A 25,001-nucleotide genomic window follows, 5' to 3' on the forward strand; every position below is an offset into this window, starting at 1 on the left:
GAGAAAAAAGCCTTTGATTTGCGAGGCTGATTTGAAGCACCCTTTGGAGTTAGGCAAGATCAGGAGTTCTACACGCGGCCTGGGAGAAAAACCTCAGAAGGGCCTTGGAACAGAGAAACGAGTGGAGTTTTGGGTCATGGGCTCAATCTCGCTCGTAAGACGCTGGAAGGAAGGAAGGAGAACCAGGAGATGCCAAAGAAGCAGGAGGCACAACCGGACTGATCCGAAGGATGAAGAACAACATGCAAACTCCAAGAAACTCCAACCTACAACCCAAATGCTGGAGATGTGATTGTGCTGATGCTACGTATTATCATATATGGTGGACTTGTAAAAAGGTCAAAGCATTTTGGATAAAAAAATATGGTGGATTATGCAAAATATCTTTAAAAAGAGGATAAAGTTTACCCCTCAGTTATTCTTGTTAAGTATAACTACTGATTGTACTGTTATAGAGACCAATTTGATTAACAACTTAACAACGGCAGCAAGACTGTTGGTGGCGCAGTACTGGAAGAAGGAAGATTTGTCTACTATTCAAGAATGGACTTTAAAAGTAACACACTTAGCAGAGATGGCTAAAATATCAGCATATCTCAAGGATCATTCAGATGAGAAATACAAGCTGGAATGGAGAAGATGGATTGATTACATTCAAAATAAATATGGGACTAAGAAACTCCAGATGGCTAATGATTGAATGAGTAAGGAATGATATAATTTGTTTAGAGTTAGCTTAACAAAAGAGGAGTTAAAGTACAACTGAGGGATGATGCTAAAGTCTGTTAGTTTATTTTAGAATATGGTTGTCTAAAGATTTATATCCTGTATTTGCTCTGGGAGGTTGGGGCGGGGGGAGGTTGGCGGGGGGAAGTGGGTTCGGGTTGGGGAGGGGAGGTATATATTTGTAAAACCTTTTTAAAACTTTTAATTAAAAAAAAACAAACTCCAGGAAGGAAATACACAGGGAACATTACACAGACACACAAGGGTTTATTAGGGGGAAAAAAATCACACAGCATCCTAGGTTAATTAGGTTAATAGCATGAAGACGTGGTTTTGCCAGCGGGCCAGAGACCCTAGGGTACTACAGAGACCACCAAGTGGTTGGTTATCGTCAGGGGGGAGCATTAAGCTTTGTCAACCATGAAAGGCAGGGAAAGGCTTTTGACTATACAGGTAGTCCTCAATTAGTGACTTCTTGTTCAGCAAATCATTCGAAGTTACAACAGTGCTCATGGCCGGCCCTTGAAGCTGTGGCTGTCGCAGTGTCCCCACCACCACAGGATTGGGGCACTCGGCAACTGGCACACAATTACAACGGTCACAGCTTCCCACAGTCACATCATCAACAATTCACTGCCAGCTTCCTATCAGTCAAGTCAATGGGGAAACCAGCCACCACCTGACATTGCCCTTAATGACGGCGCATGATTCCTTAACAACCACAAGCTGAGCTGTCATTGCACACTGCAGATTGTGTTTCATTTTGTTAATGACGATAAAGTAAACTAACTAAACTAATTGCAAACGGCCCTTTGTTGGGAAGGGCCAAAGGAGAAGCTAAGGAATGTAGAGTTTTCTAGAATTGCTTCCATTTAAAAAAACAAAAAAAGCACGGACAATTTAATTGTTTGGCCAGCAAACGATAAATTCCTGGACATTCAGAATTCCTGCCTCTAGCGGAGTCTCTCTCTGCCTCTTTTATATACAATAGGAGAGTTGGAGGGGACCTTGGAGGTCTTCTAGTCCAACCCCCCGGCTAGGCAGGAAACCTATACCGTTTCAGACAAATGGCTATCCAACAACTTCTTAAAGACTTCCAGTGTTGGAGCATTCACGATTTCTGAAGGCAACTTCTGTTCCACTGATTAATTGTTCTAACTTGTCAGGAAATTTCTCCTCAGTTCTAAGTTGCTTCTCTCCTTGATTAGTTTCCACCCATTGCTTCTTGTCCTTTGGAGAATAGCTTGACTCCCTCTTCTTTGGGGCAGCCCCTGAGATATTGGAAGGCTGCTATCATGTCTCCCCTAGTCCTTCTTTTCATTAAACTAGACATACCCAATTCCAGCAATCCTTCTTTATTTTAGCCTCCAGTCCCCTAATCCTCTTTGTTGCTCTTCTCTGCACTCTTTCTAGAGTCTCCACATCTTTTCTACATCGTGGCGAGATGCAGTATTCCACATGTGGCCTTATCAAGGCCTTATCAAGTGGTTCTTGAAAAATTTGAAGCTGGCTAAACTACATAAACCTATCCAATTCACACCCTTGCAAAGAACTGTGGCTTTGCTAAGTCAGTTAAATAACATTTGGATTGTCTACTTCCGAAACGATTTCTAACCTGCTGTTCTTTTTTTTCTTTTTCGAAAAGTTTTTTTTAAACTTTTTATTCTCTTCCATACAATTATAGGTATACATTCTTCTTCCTCTTTACTTTTATCATTCTTATACATGTATTATTCCATTGAAAAGGTTATAATGTACAGTTATACAGTTGCTTTATTTACCATCCCTTCTGCCTGTTTTAATACCACCTTATTTTCCCTTTCTTTTCTCCCTCCCTCCCTTCTCTACTTCCTTCCTTCCTCCTCTCTTTCCCCTTCCTTCTTCCCTTACCTCTCTCCTATTCCTACTCTTCCTCTTCTCCTTCTTACCCTCTCTCATTTTCTTTCTCTCCCTTCCACCCTCCTCTCCTTCTCCTTTCTTCCTCCCTTACCTCTCCTCTACTCCTACTCTTCCTCTTCTCCTTCCTACCTTCTCTCCTTCTCTTCCTTTCCCTTCCATCCTCCTCTCCTTATCTCTTTCTTCTTTCCCTCCTCTTCCTCTCTTCTCCTCTCCTCCTCTTTTCCTTTCTTTTTCTGTTATTATAGAAATCTCAATTTATGTTTTCTTGGGATGGTTATTTCCGCAAACCCAAATATAATGTAATATCATTTCTTGTTCCTCTTCCTTCGATAATCTATCCTAACTATATTTCTTCCCTTTATATCTCACCCTTGAATATACTTGTATACTCGTATTTTATTTTCTGTTTTCCCTCTCTCCCTCCTCCTTTTCCTTTTAAATAGTGCTTCCTCTGGGTTCTGTATCTTCCCCTTACTTTCTTTTCTAGATCCCTTTCTTTAGCCAATCACGAAATCTTCCCCAGGTCTTGAAGTACACCGATTCCTCTTTATCCTTTATTTAACCTGCGGTCTTAATAATCACAGACCCAAAATGCAGAGCAAACTGCCATAGCCAGGGCTGCTTCAAAACAGCTGGGGTTCCCCCCCGCCCTACCTGAATTGTAGTTTTCTGAGCTGGCATTCAGACCCACCAGCAGCGCCAAGGGCAGGAAGGCAGACCACAAGCCTGGCAAGACAAAAAGGAAACATTTGGGTGGGTGGGAGGAAGGTGTGGGTGGGTGGGTGGGGAGCCAAGAACTCGCCTGGGACTTACAGTGCATGGTGCGGGAGAGAAGGAAGGAAGGAGGGAGGGACACTCTGGTCCAAGCACAGAGCTGTGCAACTCCTGGACTTCTTCTCAAAGACAGCCTGGTCTCCACCTTCTGCCAAGACTCCTCCTCCTACTTCTTGTCAAGAGCCTTTGCATCTGCCTACTCTGGGCTGGGGTTGCAGGAGCCTGGGGGGCATCTTGTGCCAGGCGCTGGGCAAATATATCTTTTGGCAGAAGCTCCAAAGCTGGAGAATCCCAGGAAGAGCTTAGATGAAGGAACAGAAGGGGAAACTTACCAAATTTGCAGAAGCTGGCAGGAATAGCCAACAGAAGATAGCAGAAGATCACAATCCAAATGCCAGCATTCCAAAGAGCATCCAAAATTAAATCCGAGTCCAAGGCAAAGCGTTCCTCAAAGTTCCAATTTATTAAGGGAGCCATGTCGGCACATCTGGGAAACCCCAAATCTGAAAGCTTCCCAGTTTTCCCCACCCAGTTTGAAAGTTCAAGATCTTGCCCCCCACACCCACAATTCCATCACATGGTCCAATATCCCACAGCCATGCCGGCAGTTCCACCCATCCAGTTCCGGTCAGGTGCAGAGACAAAGGATGACCTTGGCTTTCTAGAAAGGAATTTTATTTTGGCTACATAGCATTTAACTCTGTGCAAATTCCCTCTTCCCGTTTTCCCACCATAGAAACGGCATAGTAGAATAATAGAAAGTGTGGCAGGCTAAAGATCCAAAAGGAATATGGCTGCAGGCCTTGACACCAGATGGATCTTGACAGTTTTGAAATCTGGACCCTATCTAACAAAATGAAATTCAAGGTAGAGAAAAGTCAAGTCTTACACTTAAGTAAGAAAAACCAAAAGGACACATATAGAGTTGGTGAAACCAGGCTTAATAGCAGTGACTCTGAGAGGGACCTTGGAGTCTTAGTGGACAACCAGCTAAACAGGAACCAGTTGTGTACGGAGGCAGTCAAAAAAGCCAATGCAATCCTAAGCTGCATTAACAGAGGGACACAATCAAGATCAAGGGAGGTACTAATACCACTCTATAAAGCCTTAGTAAGACCACACCTAGAATACTATATCTAGTTTTGGTCACCACGCTATAAAAAAGAGGTTGAGACTCTGGAAAGAGTGCAGAGAAGAGCAACCAGGATGATTAGGGGGCTGAAGGCTAAAACATACGAAGAACAGTTGCAGGAACTGGGCCTGGCTAGTCTAGGGAAGAGAAGGACCAAGGGAGACAGGAGAGCATCTTCCAATATTTGAGGGGCTGCCACAGAGAGGAGGGGGGTCAAACTATTTTCCAAAGCACCTGAAGGCCAAACAAGGAATAGTGGATGGAAACTGATCAAGGAGAGATTCAACCTGGAAACAAGGAGGAATTTTCTGACAGTGAGAGCAATCCACCCATGGAACAGAAGTTGCCTTCGGGGGTTGTGGGAGCTCCATCAATGGAGGCTTTCAAGAAGAGACTGGACTGCCACCTGTCAGAAATGGTGCAGGGTCTCCTGCTTGGGTGGGGGTTGGACTAGATGACCTACAAGGTCCCTTCCAACTCTGTCAATCAGTAAACCCAAGGCCAGAAGAAACACTGAACATCTGCTGAGCAGATGACATCAAGGGAAGCAGGCTGGACCAAGGGAACCGATCCTCATGCTCAGCATCAGTTCTGAGTTTGGGGCTGCCAAGGAGGTTTTCTGGGACTTCCGGAAAGCAAAGAGGAACTGAGAATGGGACCTCTGCCCGTTGCCCGTCCATGTTTAATTTAGACTGCCTTCCTGACATGCACAATTGTGCTTCCTCTCACAGAATGTGGGGACCACATGTTCTGAGCTAGGCTTCCCCAGAAAGCAGGAGACAGAGTCCTGGTCCCGACAAAACCCTTTTTATTAAACAAATGTGAATTCCTCTCATTCACATTCAGCCAAGGCCTGGCAAAGAGTCTTTGAAAGGAGTATTTATAACCACAGACCTTATCTAGCTTGGAAAGCTGCCATGTAAATATTTTTCCAAATGAGGTGCTGTGCAAGGAAAGGCTGGGCACAGAGTCTCCGAGATTCACGGACAGATTTTCACACTCCTGAAATGAATGAAGGAACAAATTGTTTCCTGCAAAAGCCCCCTCCCCATTCGCTCCTCTTTTGTTTCCCATGGGAGGGGCCAATCACCTCCAAGGTGTGGCTTTACTCCCAATCCCTTTTATTAAACGAATGTGAATTCCTCTCATTCACACTCAGCCAAGGCCTGGCAAAGAGTCTTTCAAAGGAGTATTTATGACCACATACCTTATCTAGCTTGGAAAGCGGCCATGTAAATATTTTGCAAATGAGGGGCTGTGCAGGGAAAGGCTGGGCACAGAGTCTCCGAGATTCATGGACAGATCGTCACACTCCTGAAACTAATCTAACAGCCAACCGAACAAATTGCTCCCTGCAAAAGCCCCCTCCCCTTTTGCTCCTCTTTTAATTCCTACGGGAGGAATTCCCAGTTTTCCCCACCCAGTTGAAAGTCCAAGATCTTGCATCCACCTGTGGCCTTACTCCCAAGTTGACCTTGATTTCTGAGCTAATTTTTTCTTCCCACAACTCTGTGCATGCGCACATTGGGAACAGGCTCCAGCTATTCTTCTGCCTCACTGATGTCTGACTCTGAAGGCAGCTGATAACTGTCAGACAGCCCTGGCCCCCTCTCTGCCTCCGACACAGAGTCCTCATCAGAGCCTTCCCCAGACTCCAGGACTGGCCCATCTTCCTCCTCAACCTCCTCACTGTCCGAATCTGCTGACAGTTCCGCTGGCGGGCCATAACATCACATGCTGATTTTTGGTCTCCCTGGCTGGTGAAGATTTTGGCATTTTGAAACCATTGATCCAAGCCAGGAAAGATGAGAGGATTTGATATGTGGATCCAGCCTTCCTAAACAAGGAGGCCATTCTCTTACCATCCTTCCCTGGGCAAGCAAGCGAAGAGAAGCTTGTCGGGAGCTTAGGAGGAAGCGTGCTGCACAACCCCAAGTTTGCAGCGACCAAGTCCCCACCGCTTCCTGGAGTCTGGAGTAAAAACCACAGAAGCGTTGACTGCTTATCTCCTGGCAAGGACCCAGGAGGGGAGGGAGAGACCATATCTGGGAGAGAAGGGGCGCTGGGCATCCGGACGAGAGCCAGAGGCCCCTAACCCTCAGGACTGAATCATCCGAATCAGAGATTCCTGACAGATGCCAGTCCAGTCTCTTCTTGAAAGCCTCCAGGGATGAAGCTCCCACAACCTTTGAAGGCAACTTCTGTTCCATCAGTTGATTGTTCTCCCTGTCAGAAAATTCCTCATTTCCATGTTGAATCCCTCCTTGATCAGTTTCCATCCATTATTCCTTGTCTGGCCTTCGGGTGCTTTGGAAAACAGCTTGACCACCTCTCCACCGCTCTGCGGCAGCCCCTCAAATATTGGAAGATGCTCTCCGGTCGCCCCTGGTCCTTCTCTTCCCTAGACTAGCCATGCCCAGTTCCTGCAACCGTTCTTCATATGTTTTAGCCTCCAGTACCCTTATCAATCCTGGTTGCTCTCAAAATCTCAATATCAGATTAACAGAGTTGGAAGGGACCTTATAGGACATCTAGTCCAATCCCACACCCAAGTAGAAGACCCTATACCATTTCTGACAGATGACTCTTCTTGAAAGCTTCCAGTGATGAAGCTCCCACAACTTCCGAAGGCAACTTCTGTTCCATGGGTTGATTGTTCTCCCTGTCAGGAAATTCCTCCTTGTTTTCAGGTTGAATCTCTCCTTTGTCAGTTTCCATCCATTGTTCCTTGTCTGGCCTTCGGGTGCTTTGGAAAATAGCTTGACACCCCCTCTCCTCTTTGTTGTCTTCTGCTTTTCTGGAATAGAATAGAATAACAAAGTTGGAAGGGACCTTGGAGGTCTTCTAATCCAACCCTCTGCATAGGCAGGAAATCCTACACCACTTCAGACAAATGGTTATCCAACATCTTCTTAAAAACTTCCAGTGTTGGAGCATTCACAACTTCTGGAGGCAAGTTGTTCCACTGGTTAATTGTTCTCACCATCAGGAAATTTATCCTCAGTTCTAAGTATCTTCTCTCCTTGATTAGTTTCCACCCATTGCTTCTTGTCCTGCCCTCAGGTGCTTTGGAGAGTAGCTTGACTCCCTCTTCTTTGTGGCAGCCCCTGAGACATTGGAACACTGCTATCATGTCTCCCCTGGTTCTTCTTTTCATTAAACTACAGTTACCCAGTTCCTGCAACCATTCTTCATATGTTTGAGCCTCCAGTTCCCTAATTCAACTATATCCACCTATAAATCCCATCAATTCATGGGATGGCAGTGTAGGGACAGACAGGATGATGGGCGCGGCAGTCCAGCATTTCCAGAAGCCCAACAATGGCTTAACCTTTTCTTAAACATAGCGCTAATCTTTAAATACCTTTTGAGGCCATGGACCACCTAGACTTAACTCCAGATTTAAATCGTTAACATTTCTTCAAGCATTCATGGAACCCCTGCGATGACATCACAGCCTCCCCAAGGGGTCAGTGGACCACAGAGGTTGACATGTCATGTCATTCCCTCCACCTTCCAGATCCAAATCATGGAAATTCTTGGGAGATGCCAGGATGAAACTAGGACCTCAGAGCCTTTCTCTATATGTCTATAAACTAGACACACCCAGTTCCTGCAACCGTTCTTCAGATGTTTTAGCCTCCGGTCCCCTCATCATCTTTATTGCTCTTCTCTGCATTCTTTCCAGAGTCTCCACATCTTATTTCTACATCGTGGCAACCAAAACGGAATGCAGTATTCAAGGGTGGCCTTACAAGGTCTCTTCGGAGGCATTAGGACAGGGGTTCCCACCCATTTTTCGGCCATTCTCCACCTAAGCATCACTAAAACCCTGTTCCTACCCCACCCCCAGTGACATAGAATTCTTGCTTTACTCAGAAAGTGAACTCAACTCCCGTGAGGATGCCTAAAAGGTCGTTAACTTGGTTTAAACAAGGTTCAAATTGCCCCACTGTGGGGCGTGGGAATTGGTAAGAGAAAGCTTTAATATTGCAACTGGGGCTCCTTTTATCGTTTGCCAGGTCTGAAATATTCTCCTTGCCTAAGGACCTTATTCTCTTCTTCCCCTCCCTCCCTCCCTCCCTCCCTCCCTCCCTCCCTCCCTCCCTCTCTCTCTCTCTCTCTCTTCCTTGTGGCACTCTTTCTAACCAGCAGTAAATTCCAAGGAGGGACAATGAAAATACAACTAGCAAAAGAATGAAGCCGCAGGGCTTTGGAGGAGGGGGAAAAAAAGAGAGAGAGTTCAAAAGATTGGCATCTCTAGGCGGACTCCAGAATAGCATGCGCCAACTGGATGGCATCCAGATGGGCTGGGACTACAGTCCCCAGCAGCGTTCCCAGGAGCTTCTTCACGCCGGCATATCTGGAAAATCGGCATGGCGAGGGAGTCTTTATTCAGATAAGCCTTGCTCTAAACAAGCTGGAGGGAGGATGGGAGGTGGTTTGTTCATCTTAAGCCCCTGAGGTGAAAAATGGATCGGAGTTCTGAGACCCTGAGCGTGTCTATGAGAAAGGTCGGCAGGTCGGCAGTTCGAATCCCCAGCACTGTGTAACGGAGGGAGCTCCCGTGACTCATCCCAGCTTCTGCCAACCTAGCAATTCGAAAGCATATTAAAAAATGCAAGTAGAAAAACAGGAACCACCTTTGGTGGGAAGGGAACAGCGTTCCGTACACCTTCAGCATTGAGTCGCGCCGGCCACATGACCACGGAGACGTCTTTGGACAGCGCTGGCTCTCTGGCTTTGAAACGGAGATGAGCACCACCCCCTAGAGTCGGGAACAACTAGCACAGATGTGCCAGGGGAACCTTTACCTTTACCTAAAGGTAAAGTTTCCCTTGCACCACAGGTTGGATTCAACCGGTTCGCCCGAACCGTTAGTTAATTGCTTATGCAGTTAGGAGAACTAGTTAAAAATTTACCTTCAATTAAGAGTTCCACTTAACAGTTGCAGCTGGAATGCAGCCGATACACCCTAAATCAAGTCAATAAGCCACAGAAACTGGCAGGATTAGGGCAGGGATACCCATCAATCACCCCTCTAGGGATGGGATTAACCTCTTCCTTTCCGGAAGAAGGGGAAGAAGGACAAGATTGCAAGCATTTTGATTATAAAGAGTATTAAGCAACCCTTCTGTGATCATCTGATGCTCCCTGGAGTATCACCAAGTCCTTTGATAGCTCCTGCAGTGTTGGCTATCTCTTGTTTCTTGCTGGGGGTGGGGGGAGATACAGGAGGGGACAATGATGAATAGCTTGGATTTTGTAAATAAACTTCCCTTTCTCCTTTCCTTTCTTTCTTTTCCCTTTCTTATTTCCTTTCCTTTTTCCTTTCTTTTCCTTCCCTTTCTCCTTCCCTCCCCTCCTTCTCTTCCATTCCTTTCCCTTTCTCCTCCCCTCATGAATTTAGTGCATGTATGGTCCAGCCAGCTGTATTGCTTCTGCTGTGAAGTCCCCAATTTAGAATATAGAATAATAGAGTTGGAAGGGCTAACGGCTTTTGGCAGCATGCCCAGGCTTTCAATTAGCCTGAACAGTTGCTCTTAGTTTCCCTCTCAGCTGCTGCCTTTGTTTTGGGGTTGACTTTTTTTTTAAAGGGGGATGGCTGTTTTAAGTGTTCCGCCTTGTTTTAGTGGTGCCTGACACTGTCCTTTTTTGGGGGGGGTACTTCCCTCACTTTTTTTTTTGAAAGCTTCTAGGGATGGAGCACCCCGCCCCCAACTTCTGAAGGCAAGCTATTCCATTGGTTGGTTGGTCTCAACTTTTCCCTTTAGTTCTAGGTTGCTTCTTTCTTTGGTTAGTTTCCATCCATTGTTCCCATGTTGTGCCTTTTGGTGCTTTGGAAAATAGATTGACGTCCTCATTTTTGGTAGGAGTTGCTCAAATTTCATGACAGAACAATTAATCCGCGGGATGACTTGCCTCCAGAAGTTGGGAATGCTCCAACACTGGAAGTTTTTAAGAAGAAATTGGGCAATAATTTGTCTGAAGTGGTGTAGGGCTTCCTGCCTAAGCAGGGGGTTGGACCAGAAGACCTCCAAGGTCCCTTCCAACTTTTATTTTACTCTTTTCTAAATCATCTTCTTCTTCTTCTTCTTCTTCTTCTTCTTCTTCTTCTTCTTCTTCTTCTTCTTCTTCTTCTTCTCCTCCTCCTCCTTTCTTCTCCTTCTCCTCTTCCTCCTTCTCCTCTTCCTCCTCCTCCTCTTCCTCCTCCTTCTCCTCCTCCTCCTCTTCCCCCTTCTCCTTCTTCTATTTCTCCTTCTCCTTCTCTTTCTCCTTTTCCTCTTCCTCCTCCTCTTTCTCCTCCTTCTCCCTTCTTCTTCTTCTTCTTCTTCTTCTTCTTCTTCTTCTTCTTCTTCTTCTTCTCTTCCTCTTCCTCCTCCTCCTCCTTCTTCTCCTTCTCCTCCTCCTTCTATTTCTACTTCTCCTTCTCCTCTTCCTCCTCTTCCTCCCTTCTCTTCCTCCTTCTCCCCCTCCCCTTTCTCCTCCTCCTCTTCCTCCTTCTTCTTCTCAGTCTCCTCCCCTCCTCCTTCTCCTCCTCCTAATCCAAATCCCCATGTCAATGTTTTCTCTTTCCATATTTCTCCTATTGCTTCTTGTGTCCCTTTAAAAGGCTGTGAGGTTTTTTTAAGAGAATCCTGCCTTATTTATGGAAAGGGCGAAACCACTGAGCCTTTATTGGACTATTTTAGTCTCTCCTGCTGAGTCTCCTTAAATGTGGAGGTGGGGTTTTTTTTGGGGGGGGGGCAGCTTGGAGAAATAGGTAAGGCTGCTTTTTGGACTTAAGAGTCAGAGCAAGCAAATACTTCCTGTATTTAGGAAAGGAAAAGGGATTTTAGGAGCCTTTGTTTATCTTTTAAGGTGGAGAGCTGATGGCAAGGAAGTGAGTGTTTAGTTAACTCAACCCAGGTTCATTCTCTCCCGAACTATCAGGAATTCCAACGATTTCTGATTACATTTGGGCTGTAGTAAAAGTTTACACATCTTACTACTCTGCCCTTCCCTTTCTCCCTTCCTTTCTCCTCTCCTTTGTTCCCTGTCCTTTCTTCTTCTCCTTCCCTTTCTTTTTCTTTCTCCTTCCCTTTCCTTTCTTTTCCTTCCCTTTCTCCTTTTCTTCCCTCTGTCCTTTCTCCTTCTCTTTTTTCTCCCCTTCCTTTCCTTTCCCTCTTCCTTTCCTCTCCTTCACTTTCTCCTCCCTCCCCACTCTTTCCTTTCTCCTTCTTTCTTTTTCCTCCCCTTCCTCTTCTATTTCTCCTCCCTTCCTCCTTCCCTTCCCTTTCTCCTCCATTTCCTCCTTTCTTTTCCATCCCTCTTTTCTTCCTTTTCCTTCCCTTTCTCCTCCCCTCCCTGTCCTTTCTCCTTCTCCTTCCTTCTTTTTCTTCTTCCCTTCCTTTTCTTTTTTACTTTCTTTTTCTTTCTCCTTCCCTTTATTTTACTTCCCTTTCTCCTTCTTTCCCTTCCCTTTCTCCTCCCTTTCCTTTCCCCTTCTCTTCCCTTTCTCCTTTCCTTTCTTTCTTTCCCCTTTATTTCCTTTCCCTTTTCCTTTCTTTTCCTTCCCTTTCTCCTTCCCTACCCTCCTTCCCTTCCATTCCTTTCCCTTTCTCCTCCCCTCCCTTTCCTTTCTCCTTCCATTTTTTTCTTCTTCCCTTTCTTTTCCTTCCCTTTCTGTTCTCTTCCTCCTTTCCTTCTTTTTATTCTTCCCTTCCCTTTCTCTCTCTCCCTCCTCTCTCCTCCCCTTTCCTTCTTCCCCCAATAGAAAAAGAAGTAGGAGTGGAACAAAACCAAAATGACCCCCTCTCTTGGAACAAAATAGACAGCGGCAGCTGTGTAATCCTTGTCAATAAGAACAACATTTTCCCTTTTGTGATGTAATGCCACAGGGGACAACACAAAGAGAGACTTTGGGTAGAATTCAGACAGTCACTAAATAAAATGTTGCAAGTCAAACACAACATGTGTTTCTTTACATTTAGGAGCCGGTGGCTCAGTGGTTAGAGAGCAGTACTACAGGCTACTTTTGCTGACTGCCAGCTGCCTGCAATTTGGCAGTCCAAATCTCACCATCCACCCATCCATCCATCCATTATCTGCCGTGGTGGCACAGTGGTTAGAATAACAGAGTTGGAAGGGGCCTTGGAGGTCTTCTAGTCCAACCCCCTGCTCAGGCAGGAAACCCTACACCATTTCAGACAAATGGTTATCCAACATCTTCTTAAAAACTGCCAGTGTTGCGGCATTCACAGCTTCTGGAGGCAAGTTGTTCCACTGGTTAATTGTTCTCACTGCCAGGAAATTTCTCCTTAGTTCTAAGTTGCTTTTCCCCTTGATTAGTTTCCACCCATTGCTTCTTGTCCTGCCTTCAGTTGCTTTGGAGAATAGCTTGACTCCCTCTTCTTTGGGGCAACCCCTGAGATGTTGGAACACTGTTAGCATGTCTCCCTTAATCCTTTTTTTCATTAAACTAGACACACCCAGTTCCTGCAACCATTCTTCATATGTTTTGGCCTCCAGTCCCCTAATCATCTTTATTGCTCTTCTCTGCACTCTTTCTAGAATCTCCACATCTTTTCTACATCGTGGTGACCAAAACTGAGTGCAGTATTCCAAGTGTGGCCTTACCAAGGTTTTATAAAGTGGTATCAACCCTTCACGTGATCTTGATTCTCTCCCTCTGTTGATGCAGCCTAGAACTGTGTTGGCTTTTTTGGCAGCTGCTGCACACGGCTGGCTCCTATTTAAATAGTTGTCCACTAGGACTCCAAGTTCCCTCTCACAGTTACTACGATGAAGTTTTCTGCAAGCACAAAACTCACACTGAGAGATGCCAAATGAAAGAATGCAACGCTGTCGTGTGGATTATTGTCATATTATTTAGTTCAGCAAATTCAGCAGTGAGAACACTGGGGTTTTAGTAGGAAGGTTGTGAAATGTAGTGTTGGAAGAAGTGTCCATCTGGGTTCAGTTCCAAGTGAGGGAAAAAGACACTGGAAACGTGGTGACTGGTTGGAAAGATGGTTTTTAATGGTGGATAGGACCCCATGATTTGAGGTCCTGGGCAAAAAAAGGGAAGAGATGCTGAGCGTGCCTGGGTTTCATGCCCTCTCTGGGCTTTTGAATCTGAGCTTGTATTCTGATGGGTTGTCACTCCCATGAGGCCATGCAGGGGCAACTCTGGAAGCTGAGTCCCAGGCTTGGTTGACTCTTGCTGGGTGATGATGTAATGGGATTCCTACTATGGCTCTGCCTGAAGGAGGTAGATCTTTGTTATGTAGAATAGACTGACTCGGGCCTTAATGGCCCATTGACAAAGGTGGAGGGGGGGGTGAGAACTTGGGAAGGTTTAATACAACTTTGGAACTAATAGAACTTGGGAAGTTTAATAGAACTTAGGAACTAATAGAACTTGGGAAGTTTAATAGGATGTGGGAAGTTTAATAGAACTTGGGAAGTTTAATAGGATGCGGCAAGATTAACAGAACTTGAGAACTTTAATAGAACTTGGGAAGCTTAATAGAACTTAGGAAGTTTAATAGAACGTGGGAATTTTAATAGAACATGGGCAGTTTAATAGAACTTGGGAAGTTTACTAGAACGTGGGAAATTTAGGCTGTCTTTTAAGAGGGTCTGTTCTTAAAAAAAAACAGCAACTGTAAATTTATCTAACTCCACTTGTGCCAAAACTTGGCGCTTTGAGGGTGCCCGGAGAATCTCTACGGTTTCTTTCTTGCATTCTCCGAGGCCTGTTTGCAGAAAGATAATGTGCCTCGGATGTGAGCCTCTCAGAAAGGGAAATCCTGGGGCCGTGAACTATGCAGGCTATGCCTCAGCCATGTTCTCAGGCAGTTTATCTTCACGGCAGGCCCTATTTTGCATGTCGTCCTGGTTTATAACCGGCTTAAAATATTAAGAAGGGTTAGAGGTCCGGGTTCTGCTTTGAATGTCAGTTTCCTTGCACGGTTTGTGTTTGTGGGTAGACGGAAGAGTCCTGGATTTTGAGTGTGAAGCTACGATACTAGAAATGCAGAATACTTATAGTAGTGGGCCCCTCATCCACCACTGGTCCCCTTTTGAGGAAGACCTGGGTGGAAGAACCTACTGCGCAATTTACAGCCTGAATCAAAATAGAGCTGTGAAGTCATCTAGTCCAGCCCCCTGGTCAAGCAGGAGACAAGTGACTGCCCAGTCTCTTTTTCAATACCTCCAGTGATGGAGCGCCCACGATTTCCAGTGGCAAACTGTTCCACTGGTTAATTGTCCTCCCTGTTAGGAAGTTTCTCCTTAATTCCAGGTTGCTTCTCGCCTTGATTAGTTTCCATCTGTTGTTTCTTGTCCTGCCCTCCGGTGCTTTGGAGAATAGCTTGACTCCCTCTTCTTTGGGGTAGCCCCTCAAATACTGGAAGACTGCTGTCCTGTCTCCCCTGGTCCTCCTTTTCTCGAGATTAGCCAAACCCAGTTCCCGCAACTGTTCTTCATATGGTTTTAATCTCGAGACCCTTATTCATCTCAGTTGCTCTTCTCTGAACTTCTTCCAAAGTCTCAACATCTTTTTAAGGCCTTACCAAGGCCTTATAAAGTGGTATTAACACTTCACGTGATCTTGATTCCATCCCTCTGTTGATGCAGCCTAGAACTGTGTTGGCTTTTTTGGCAACTGCTGCACATGGCTGGCTCCTATTTAAAAGGTTGTCCACTAGGACTCCAAGATCTCTCACATTGAAGTATGATTCACATCTGAATAAAGGAGATCCTCAAAGTGAAGAGAAAGATAAAACCAGAAACTTCTCTTTTGGGTTTAATGGAAAAAGACTTAGGGGGAAAAAAATAGAACTTTAATCAGCGGTGGATTTCACATTTTCTTACCACTGGTTTGCCCTGCGCGCAGGCGCCCACTTTGGATGCACCCCATCCCCCCGCTTTGTGGGTGCAGGAGCCCCTTCCGAGCATGCGCCTGGCCTCAAAAACATGCCTAAATAGGAAGGAACCAGAGGAGGGGCAGGGGTTGCGAGGGGGGGGGGGGAACCAGAGGAAGGGCAGAGCATATACTCCGCCCCATTCTGCCCCTCGGCACTCTCCCCTCCTGGGGCGCTTTGTCGGGGGGCTGATAAGGGCTTCCCCCTCTCTGTTTCCCCACCGCACACCATCATCCTCAATCAGGTTTTGTTTTAAAGTGGACCGGAAGGAAATGTCACCCAAACTCTGGATCAATGGATGAATCATGACATGGGAGGATAAATGGAGCCTGCAATTGATTTGAGGTTGGTGGATTGGATGACGTGTGGCTAGGAAGAGGATCCCATCTTATCAGCGAGGCAGGTGGATTTGCTTCCTAGCCGCATTTAAATGCAATTTCACGTTATTCAGAAAAATAAACACTGCAAAGTGTTATTCCTAGTGGGAAAATCCAAGGGGCTCAGCCGAGATAGCCTGTGATAGGATTGTCTTTTGTGCAAAGGGGTTAGTTAGGGTTTATCTTGTGTTAAAAATAATAACAATAGCAAACTCGATTGCAGAAAATACGACTTCAGCCACAGAGGGGTCAACGCCTGGAATGCTCTACCTGACTCCGTTGTTACATCCTCAAACCCCCAAAACTTTAACCTCAAACTGTCTTCTGTGGACCTCACCCCATTCCTAAGAGATCTGTAAAAGGGGGCATGCATAAGCATACCATTGTGCCTTCCGTCCCTCTCCTACTGTCCCCATTTATCTGTACCAATTTTTTTGTTCATCTCCGTGTTTATACTTATACCTGTCAATACTTTTTAATTATATCTTAATTTTAGTATTTTTTAATATAGTGTAAAAACTAATGTGTATTGCTGGTCTTTGACCGTAATAAAGATTTTATTTACTTACTTACTTACTTATACCTGTTTTCTCATACAGGTTTAACAAACTAAGAAACAAAAACACACCCACAAATAAAAATTAAAAACTAAGATATTTCAAGAGAGAGAGAAAAAAACTTTATCGTAGTATCTTTTCACATTTTTTTTTTAAAAAGTCACACGTCAATTCAAATCTTTTAAAAACTTTTCAAGGCAATGTTATGGTCTCACACATAAATATTAAAAATAAAAAAAATACATTGACCCCATTGGTTGATTCCTCGCACGCACGCACACACCAACAAAGAACTAAGTGTGATAAAAGCACAGAACTGGTGAGGTGAAAACACCATGTTTTTACACAATGCTTTCTCTAATTCGGTCGGGGGTGGGGGGAATAAAGCTCGGTCCAGAATTGAAATCTGCTGGTTAATAAGAGTAAAAGTGAAGATATTCTCCTGAACGTTTGCAATTTTGGAGAAAAAAACCGATTAGAGTGATATTTAACAAACAGAATAATCACGGAAAGAAATATATATGTGGCTCTGTAAACTCTTGGTAACTCTTACAAAACTAACTTAAGAGGAGGATTAAGAACCGTGCCATTAAATTGGGATATTTAATATACACATATCTCTTGAAACCGTGGTTATCCCTCGTCGAAATAAAAGTTGGGGGAGGGAGAAATGGTGCTCTTTCTTGCACAACGCACATCTGGTTCGAAGGAAGAAAATCACACGCCACTGCTAACCCGCCAAGTTAAAAATCCCGTGGGTTTCGGTATCCTACCGCATGATCTTTGAAACGTTGAAGGATCGGGGAGTGAAAGCAATTCCCCGAAACATTAAATACAAAACTTTTCAGAAAAGATTTCTAAAAAAGGGGCATGAAAAAAGCACAGAGAGTACTTGAAAACGGTGAGAGATGGGTTAAGGCACTGGGGGAGGGGGGTTGTGTCTTGGCAGGAGGGGGGGGCTTGGGAAACCCCCTGTACAAGACGCCTCCCTCGTTCTAACCGGATTCCGAGAAAGGCGGATTCCAGAATCGGATTATGGCTTTGTGAGATATTAGATGCCCCCCCGACTCCCTCCGAACCGAGCCTGGTGCAAGGGACGATAGGGAGGGAGGGAGCACCTGGCAGAGGCTACAGGGGAGACCGCGGCCGGATGGGGGAACTGGATAAGATGCTGTCTCCGAAGACGTTGGCGTAGGAAGACTTGAGGAACTGGACGTAGTTTTGCATGCTGCGGTTGGTGCTCTCTGACTGCTCCAGCCGGTCCTTCAGGTCCTGGAGGCGGCTCTGGTACCGGCGTTCTCCCTGTGGGAGGGAGAAAGGAAGGGCGGTGAGGAGCCCCCCCACCGTGTCCTTTCTTTCCCCAAAGGATCGCTCAAAAAGGGGGAGGCCAGCGCCATCCCCAGGAAAGGATTCACAGGGGCCTCCTTTGGATGGATGGCCTAGGAGGGGGGTCACCGACCTTTCGGGGTTCAGGGACCATTAAATTTATAATTTCAAATCCCGCTATTTGCACCCATTTCCCACAGAAAACAAAACCCCGGTATCTCTCATCTCTCTCTCTCTTTTTCTCTCATCTCTCTCTCTCTCATCTTTCTCTCTCTCATTCTCCCTTTTTTCTCTCTCTCATCTCCCTTTTGCACTTTCTCTAATCTTTCTCTTTTTCTCTCATTTCTTTCTCTCTCATCTTTCTTTTTCTCTCATGTTTTTCTCTCATTTTTCTCCCTCTCATCTCCCTTTCTCTCCTTTTCTCTCTCATCTCTCATCTCTTTCTCTCTCATTTCTCTCATCTTTCTCTTTTTCTCTCATCTCTCTCTCATTTCTTTCCCTCTCATCTTTTTCTCTCTCATTTTTCTCCCTCTCTCATCTCTTTCTTTCCTTTTCTCTCTCATCTCTCATCTCTTTCTCTCTCATTTTTCTCATCTTTCTCTCTTTTACTCTCTCATTTTTCTCTCTCATCTTTCTTTTTCTCTCATCTCTCTCTCTCTCATTCTTCCTTTTTCTCTCTCTCATCTCTCTTTTGCTCTTTCTCTTATCTCTCTCTCATTTCTTTCCCTCTCATCTTTCTTTTTCTTTCATCTTTTTCTCTTTTTCTATCATTTTTCTCCCTCTCTCATCTTTCTCTCTTTTTCTCTCTCATCTCTTTCTCTCTCATTTCTCTCACCTTTCTCTTTTTCTATCACCTCTCTCTCATTTCTTTCCCTCTCATCTTTTTCTCTCATCTTTCTCTCCTTTTCTCTCCTTTTTCTCCCTCTCTCATCTCTTTCTCTCTTCTCTCTCATCTCTTTCTCATTTCTCTCTCTCATCTTTCTCTTTTTCTCTCTCATCTTTCTTTTTCTCTCATCTCTCATCTTTCTCTCTCATTTCACTCTCATTTCTTTCTCTTTCTCATCTTTCTCTTTTTCTCTCATCTCTCTCTCATTTCTTTCCCTCTCATCTTTTTCTCTCTCATCTTTCTCTCCTTTTCTCTTTTTTCTCCCTCTCTCATCTTTCTCTCTTCTCTCTCATCTCTTTCTCATTTCTCTCTCTCATCTTTCTTTTTCTCTCATCTCTCATCTTTCTCTCTCATTTCACTCTCATTTCTTTCTCTCTCATCTTTCTCTTTTTCTCTCATTTCTCTCTCTCTCTCATCTCTTTCTATCTCTCTTTTCTCTTCTCTTTTCTCTCTCATCTCACGGGCCAAGCAGTGTCTTGGGGTGGAGAGGAAGTTGTGTGTCTCCAGGCTGCGCCCTGTGTCGCAGCAGGGGGACGAAAGAGCCATGGATTACCGCCACCCATTGCTTCAGCCCGCCTGCGCTGCCACCCCGTTGCTGCAACAGCACTATTACTTCGTTCCCGCCAGCGAGGGCTGTGCTACTCCTTGCACCTCCTGCAAAGTTGCAAGCTGCACAAACCACCAGCTGCCTTTTAAAGACCCCGCCATCTCTTGCAAGGTGCTGAAGTTTGGAAGTTTTGTTCGGGAGGTATATCCTCATTGTTTCCAGAGAGAGAAACATCTGCCTCTGCCTGGGTTCAAACTCACAGGCCTCCTGGTGGTGAGGCGAGAGCTCCCCCTCTAGGGCCACCACGCCACTCAAGTGGAGAACGTGTTGAAGACCTCAAACTCCCTGCTCCAAGATAGAAGAGCCAGCACTTGTGGAGGCCACCATTGAACCTATATGTCTTCCCCGCATAAAAAGGGCCTGTCTAGGCTTCCTAACATGGGGGAGGTCTATTGTTGAAGGCTCCTTACGTCATCTTTATTGCGTCGCAGCTGGTTCAGCTCAGTCTTCATCTTGCTCAGCTCGGTTTCCAGATCCAGCATCTTTGACTGGGCCATCCTCTCTCTTACTGCCGCACGATCCCTTGTTTGCTCCAACTGAAGGCAGAAAGAGAGCCATTAGGGTAAAGCAAGGGCCAATCCATCTCCATCCCAGGAAGGAGGGCAGCCTGGTCCCTTTTGATCTTCAAATGGGGATCCTCGCTTAATTATGATCGATCTTAAGAGTGGTTGGGTTTTTCTCTAAGACCAACATTACCGTCGGGAGGATCCAAGCTAAGGAAGGCTCCAGAGTTTTCTGGAAGGAAGATGTGATGGGAGTTATCACCACAATCTTCTCCTTGTTAAGTCTCCTACAACTGGCTCTTCAAGTGACTTCCCAGGGACAAGAAGCAAACTCCTTGTCCCGAAAAAAAACCCCTTTTTATTAATTGACTCTGAATTCTGCTCATTCACATCCAGCAAAGTCTTTCAAGGGAGGATTTACGGTCACAGACCTTATCTGGCTTGGAGAGCTGTCAGGCTGATCTCTGCAGAACTTGGCAAAGACTCTCAGAGAGTCACGAACCAATTAAGCGAACTGATTGTGTCCTGCAAACTCCACTCCCCTTTAGCTCCTCTTTTATGTCCTCTGAGAGGGGCCATTTACCATCCACCTGTGGCCTTACTCCCAAGTCAACCCCTGTTCTTTAGTTGTTCCCTTTGTCTGGCAGCTCTGCGTATGCGCACACTGGGAACAGGCTCCAGCTGTTCTTCTGCCCCACTGGTGTCTGACTCAGCTGATAACTGTCAGATGGCTCTGGCCCCCTCTCTGCCTCCGACACAGAGCCCTCATCAGAGCCTTCCCCAGACTCCAGGACTGGCCCATCTTCCTCCCCAACCTCCTCACTGCCCGACTCTGCTGCCCGATCTGCTGGCGGGCCACAATACTTGGGAGAAGACCCAGCTCTCCCACCCAACCCCCAAGGAGGGACCAACCTGTTTCTTGGTGTCATCAAAGGACATTTCTAGCTGGCGTGCCAAGGACCCACACTCCCTGGTCTTCTCTTCTAGCCGGAGCTGGGCCTGGTGGATAGACTCTTCCCTCTTTGCGATGATCTGGAGGAATTCTACGTTCTGCCCACTTGTCGCTTCGAGTTTCCTAAAGTGCAATCAAACGGGATTTACAGGCAAGCTGTGCCCCCTTTGAAATAAGGCCACCAACACGATCATTGGTAGATGAGCAATGCGTTTGTAAAGTTTCTCAACGATGCCGTAACTAATTCAGGGTAGAGTCACGGCAGCTCTCAACTTGTAACTAATGCGGGGTAGAGTCGGGGCGACTTGGATAGAGCTGAGCGTTTACTGGCTGAATGCCCTTCATGACGCCACGCTGAATTCGGAGCAGACGTATTTTTTCTTTGCACCCAGAGAGAGAGAGAGAGACATCTGCCGCTACCTAGGATTGAACTCTCAACCTTCCCAACGGGAGGCAATTTGCTTCACCGCTAGGCCACCATGACACTCGCAGTAAACGCTCAGCTCCATCCAAGTCGCCCCGACTCTTAGTTACGGGTTGAGAGGTGCCCTTACTCTACTCAGAATTAGTTATGTCATCATTGCAAAACTTTACAGACATTTCTTTTGTCGTGTATATCTGCTTCTGAACTTTGCCCCTCTTCCTTTCTTCCCCTCACTCTGTGTCATGAATCACATTACCCAATAAGTACACCCATCTCAAACCAGCTACTGTAATCTGAGATCCAGCTCAGTATGCGTGGAATGTCAACACGGAAGTTGACAGCCGTTTTCTTTTACTCCAAACTTGGCAACTTTTAAAGACGTGTGGACTTTTCTACTCCCAGAATTCCTCAGTCAGACGGAGGCTGAGGAATTCTGGGAGTTGTAGTCCAGATGTTTTAAAGTTGTCAAGTTCGGAGACCCCTGAATTAAACCAAAGAGATGGTTTTGATGGATCCTTAGGACATTTGATTTTCGATCCCAGTAATTAAATCGATACCAAATGCTGCGATGGCGACACCTATGCGCAGGTGCCTCCCGACGGCCAGCTGGTCTTTGGGTCTCTGCTGCGCATGTGGGGATGCGCGCACATATGGGGCATGTGCTGGAGGCACTCGTATTGCATTTTGGGGGGTTCACACACGTGGGCGCGTCCCTCCACACCCTGATTTGGGCCTGGAAGGGTTCCTGCAGCAACCTGGAAGCCAAAATGAAGGGCGGCATGTGGCAGCGGGGCGCATGTGCAGGAAGCGGGGTGCATGCACGGGGAGGGGGGGAGCATCACATTGCATTTGGGGGGGTTCACACGGACCAAAAAGGTTAGCCATCACTGTGTTAAAGGGGCACTTTAGTCAAGATCTCAGAATTTTCTAAGAAATGCCAGTTAAACCAACATTGCCATGTCTTCCTCCACCCTTGAGTATCGTCCCACATCTCCTAACCTCTCCATCTCCTCCAATTTGAGAGCCAGCTGCTTGTTCTCTTCCTGGGCCGACTGATACTTTTCTCTGGTCAATTCCATCTTGTCCCCCTGCAGCTCGATCTAAAAAGGAAGGATTTAAAAGAAAAAGGAGGGAGAAAGAAGAAAACACGGAGAATTTAGGGCACGGATGCTGCTCTTTTCTACGGATGCCAACTTGTTTTGGAAACAGAAAGCAGCCAAGGCAATAAAACAAGCTGGAGTGCAAAGGTGTAGGAAAAGAGAGCAGATTTGGTAGAAATATAGCCAATGGGATCTGAGTGCTGGGATCTGTTTCTGGCATGCATGGAACAGGAAGAAGAAGCTTTTGATCGTGATAATGTTTATCCCAACTTTAAACCACCACAGATAACTTCTCTGAATAGTGATGACTATCTGAAGAAGGATTACAAAACAGGAATATATATATGAGCGTTTACTGGCTGGATGCCCTTCCTGACACCATGGGGAGTTCACAGATTTTTTTATTTCTTTGCGCCCTAGGAGAGAGAAAGATCTGCTGCTACCTAGGACTGAACTTCCAATCACCCGAGTGGGAGGCGAGCATCTTCGCATAAGATCGGAGGTAACATTCCACCATTGCATTGGCTCTTTCAGCTGCACTGTTGGTACTAGGGTGAAATGCTGAACATAACCCCTGGGAAGAACCAATGAATCGTATAAAACCCCTCCAAAACCAGGCAGTAAACTGCATCCCCCTGTCCGAAATAATTCAACCCTTTCGGTGGCCTTTTCAGACATTGGTTTGATCCGGCGTGAAAAAGCTTCTCCTCTCCATGCCCCTCCCCTCCCCCAGGGATCTGCTGGCTACCTGCAAGCAAAGCGAAGCACACAGAGGGAAGCGTTCTGACCATCGGGTTAAGGAAGACAAGCAGAGAGGGACAGTGGCCCAAAGAGGCAATTCTACACAGCTTAAATGGAGACAGCACAACACAAATGAAAGACAGTTAATGCCATGGATCTGTTTATTCTGCCGTGCAGCTGTTTTAATCATTTCAAAAAGAGACAAGAGACAAAGATTGCACATTCCTGATGCTTAGAAGCTCATTTTGGTCCCCGGCTGGAGGTTCGCGTGGGAGGCTTCTGCCAATCCCTTACCCGCTGACGGAGGTCTGTGATCATGGCAGACAGATCCATATTTTTCTTCTCATAACTCTTAAGCTGCTCCTGACACTCAGCCAACTTGGTCTCGGTTATCTTCAGGATCTCAGGAAGTTTCTCCAGCTCGGCCACTTGGCTCTGGAACTGCTTGCGAGCCTGCGGGCAGAAGGAAGAACGACGTGAGTGAAGAGCGGAGCATCTAACCTCTCAGCACTCTAGATCAGGAGTGTCAAGCTCAAGGGCCAGGGGTCAGATCCATGGGGTGCTTAGATCTGGCCTGTGGGGGCCATCCTGGAAACAGCAAAGGACCAGCCTGTGATGTCTCTGCCAGTGAAAATGGAGCTTGGGAGGGCTCCGTTTTCACTGGCAGAGGGTTGCAGGAGGCAGTCGCAGCTGAAAACGGAGCTCGGGAGCCCGTTTTCGCTGGCAGAGCACTTGGGACATCAGAGCTGCCCCTGACACGAGTGGCGTCGAGCTGGTTATGCCCACCCTGGCCACGACCCCCCTGAGGTCAAACACAACCCTGATGTGATCCTCAATGAAATCAAGTTTGACATCCCTGTTCTAGATGTTGGGGGAACCACACTTCTAACCCCAACGGGTATCGTATTCCAGAGTCTTCTGATCGAGCACATTAACTACAGTCCGAGCTAACTGTCGGTGGCCGTGTCCAGCTTAGAACAATGGGAAAAAGGAGGCCGAAAAGAATTAGAGAAGCCGGCCATTCAGAGACAGCCATTCGAAAGGGAACAAATGCAATGCGGGCTTCCAGTTCAGCCCTTTACAAAAAATGAGGAAGTGAGAGTTTCAAGGCAAGGACCAGATACTTGCATTTTCAATCTCTTTGGCCATTTCTTCCTTCAGTGCTTTGTTCTCTTTGTCGCAGAGTTCCAATTTCACTGTCACCTCATCGGCTTCCATTCGAGTTTTCACCACCTTGGATAAAAGAAACAAGAAGTTAAGAACAAGAGGGGAAAAAGAGACAATAAATCCGGAACCTCCATGATGAATTTAGTCAAGACTAATACTTGCTTAGCATCAGCATCAATTGGGCTTTAGATAAGTCAACCTGGAGTACTCAGGGTATATTAGAATAGAATAGAACAGAACAAGAAAGAATAAGAATGGAATAGAACAAGAAAGAATAAGAATGGAATAGAACAAGAAAGAATAAGAAGAATAGAATAGAGTAGAACATGAAAAAATAAGAATAGAATAGAAAAAAATAATAGAACAGAAAATAGAATAAAGAATAAGGAATAGGATGGGATCGAATAGAATATAGAATAGCAGAGTTGGAAGGGACCTTGAAGGTCTTCTTGCAATCCCCTGCTCAGGCAGGAAACCCTCCACCACTTCAGACAAATGGTTATCCAACATCTTCTTAAAAACTTCCAGTGTAGGAGCATTCACAACTTCTGGAGGCAAGTTGTTCCACTGATTAATTGTTCTAACCATCAGGAAATTTCTCCTTAGTTCTAAGTTGCTTCTTTCCTTGATTAGTTTCCACACATTGCTTCTTGTTCTACCCTCAGGTGCCTTGGAGAATAGCTTGACTCTCTTTGTGGCAACCCCTGAGACATTGGAAGACTGCTATCATGTCTCGGCTAGTCCATCTTTTCATTAAACTAGACATACCCAGTTCCTGCAACCGTTCTTCATATGTTTGAGCCTCCAGTCCCCTAATTCAACTATATCCACCTATAAATCCCATCAATTCATGGGATGGCAGTGTAGGGACAGACAGGATGATGGGCGCGGCAGTCCAGCATTTCCAGAAGCCCAATAAT

At 45.9% G+C, this 25,001-nt stretch overlaps 2 protein-coding genes across 4 annotated transcripts in view; both read right to left on the minus strand.

Annotated features, from left to right (window-relative positions):
• Positions 1–3,545, minus strand: part of PTGS1 (prostaglandin-endoperoxide synthase 1) — a 25,361-nt gene extending 21,816 nt beyond the window's left edge. Inside the window, exons 1-2 of the mRNA XM_087704586.1 lie at positions 3,439–3,545; positions 3,280–3,351 (exon numbers count right to left, since the gene is read on the minus strand). Coding sequence (XP_087560712.1) covers positions 3,280–3,351; positions 3,439–3,445 — 79 coding nt within the window. The 5' untranslated portion in view covers positions 3,446–3,545. The remainder of the gene's footprint in view (positions 1–3,279; positions 3,352–3,438) is intronic.
• Positions 3,546–16,736: 13,191 nt separating this feature from the next.
• ODF2 (outer dense fiber of sperm tails 2) overlaps positions 16,737–25,001 on the minus strand; it is a 31,656-nt gene continuing 23,391 nt past the window's right edge. For all 3 annotated transcript variants that reach the window (XM_087704587.1, XM_087704589.1, XM_087704588.1), the window contains 6 exons: positions 24,043–24,147; positions 23,209–23,367; positions 22,073–22,173; positions 20,610–20,772; positions 19,605–19,730; positions 16,737–17,677 (listed from right to left, as the gene is read on the minus strand). In XM_087704587.1, coding sequence (XP_087560713.1) covers positions 17,504–17,677; positions 19,605–19,730; positions 20,610–20,772; positions 22,073–22,173; positions 23,209–23,367; positions 24,043–24,147 — 828 coding nt within the window. In that variant the 3' untranslated portion in view covers positions 16,737–17,503. The remainder of the gene's footprint in view (positions 17,678–19,604; positions 19,731–20,609; positions 20,773–22,072; positions 22,174–23,208; positions 23,368–24,042; positions 24,148–25,001) is intronic.

This window comes from Thamnophis sirtalis, unplaced genomic scaffold, assembly GCF_051295495.1.
Source record: "Thamnophis sirtalis isolate CommonGarterSnake01/CBP01778 unplaced genomic scaffold, rThaSir2_p1.2 scaffold_2, whole genome shotgun sequence".
NCBI lineage: Eukaryota > Metazoa > Chordata > Lepidosauria > Squamata > Natricidae > Thamnophis > Thamnophis sirtalis.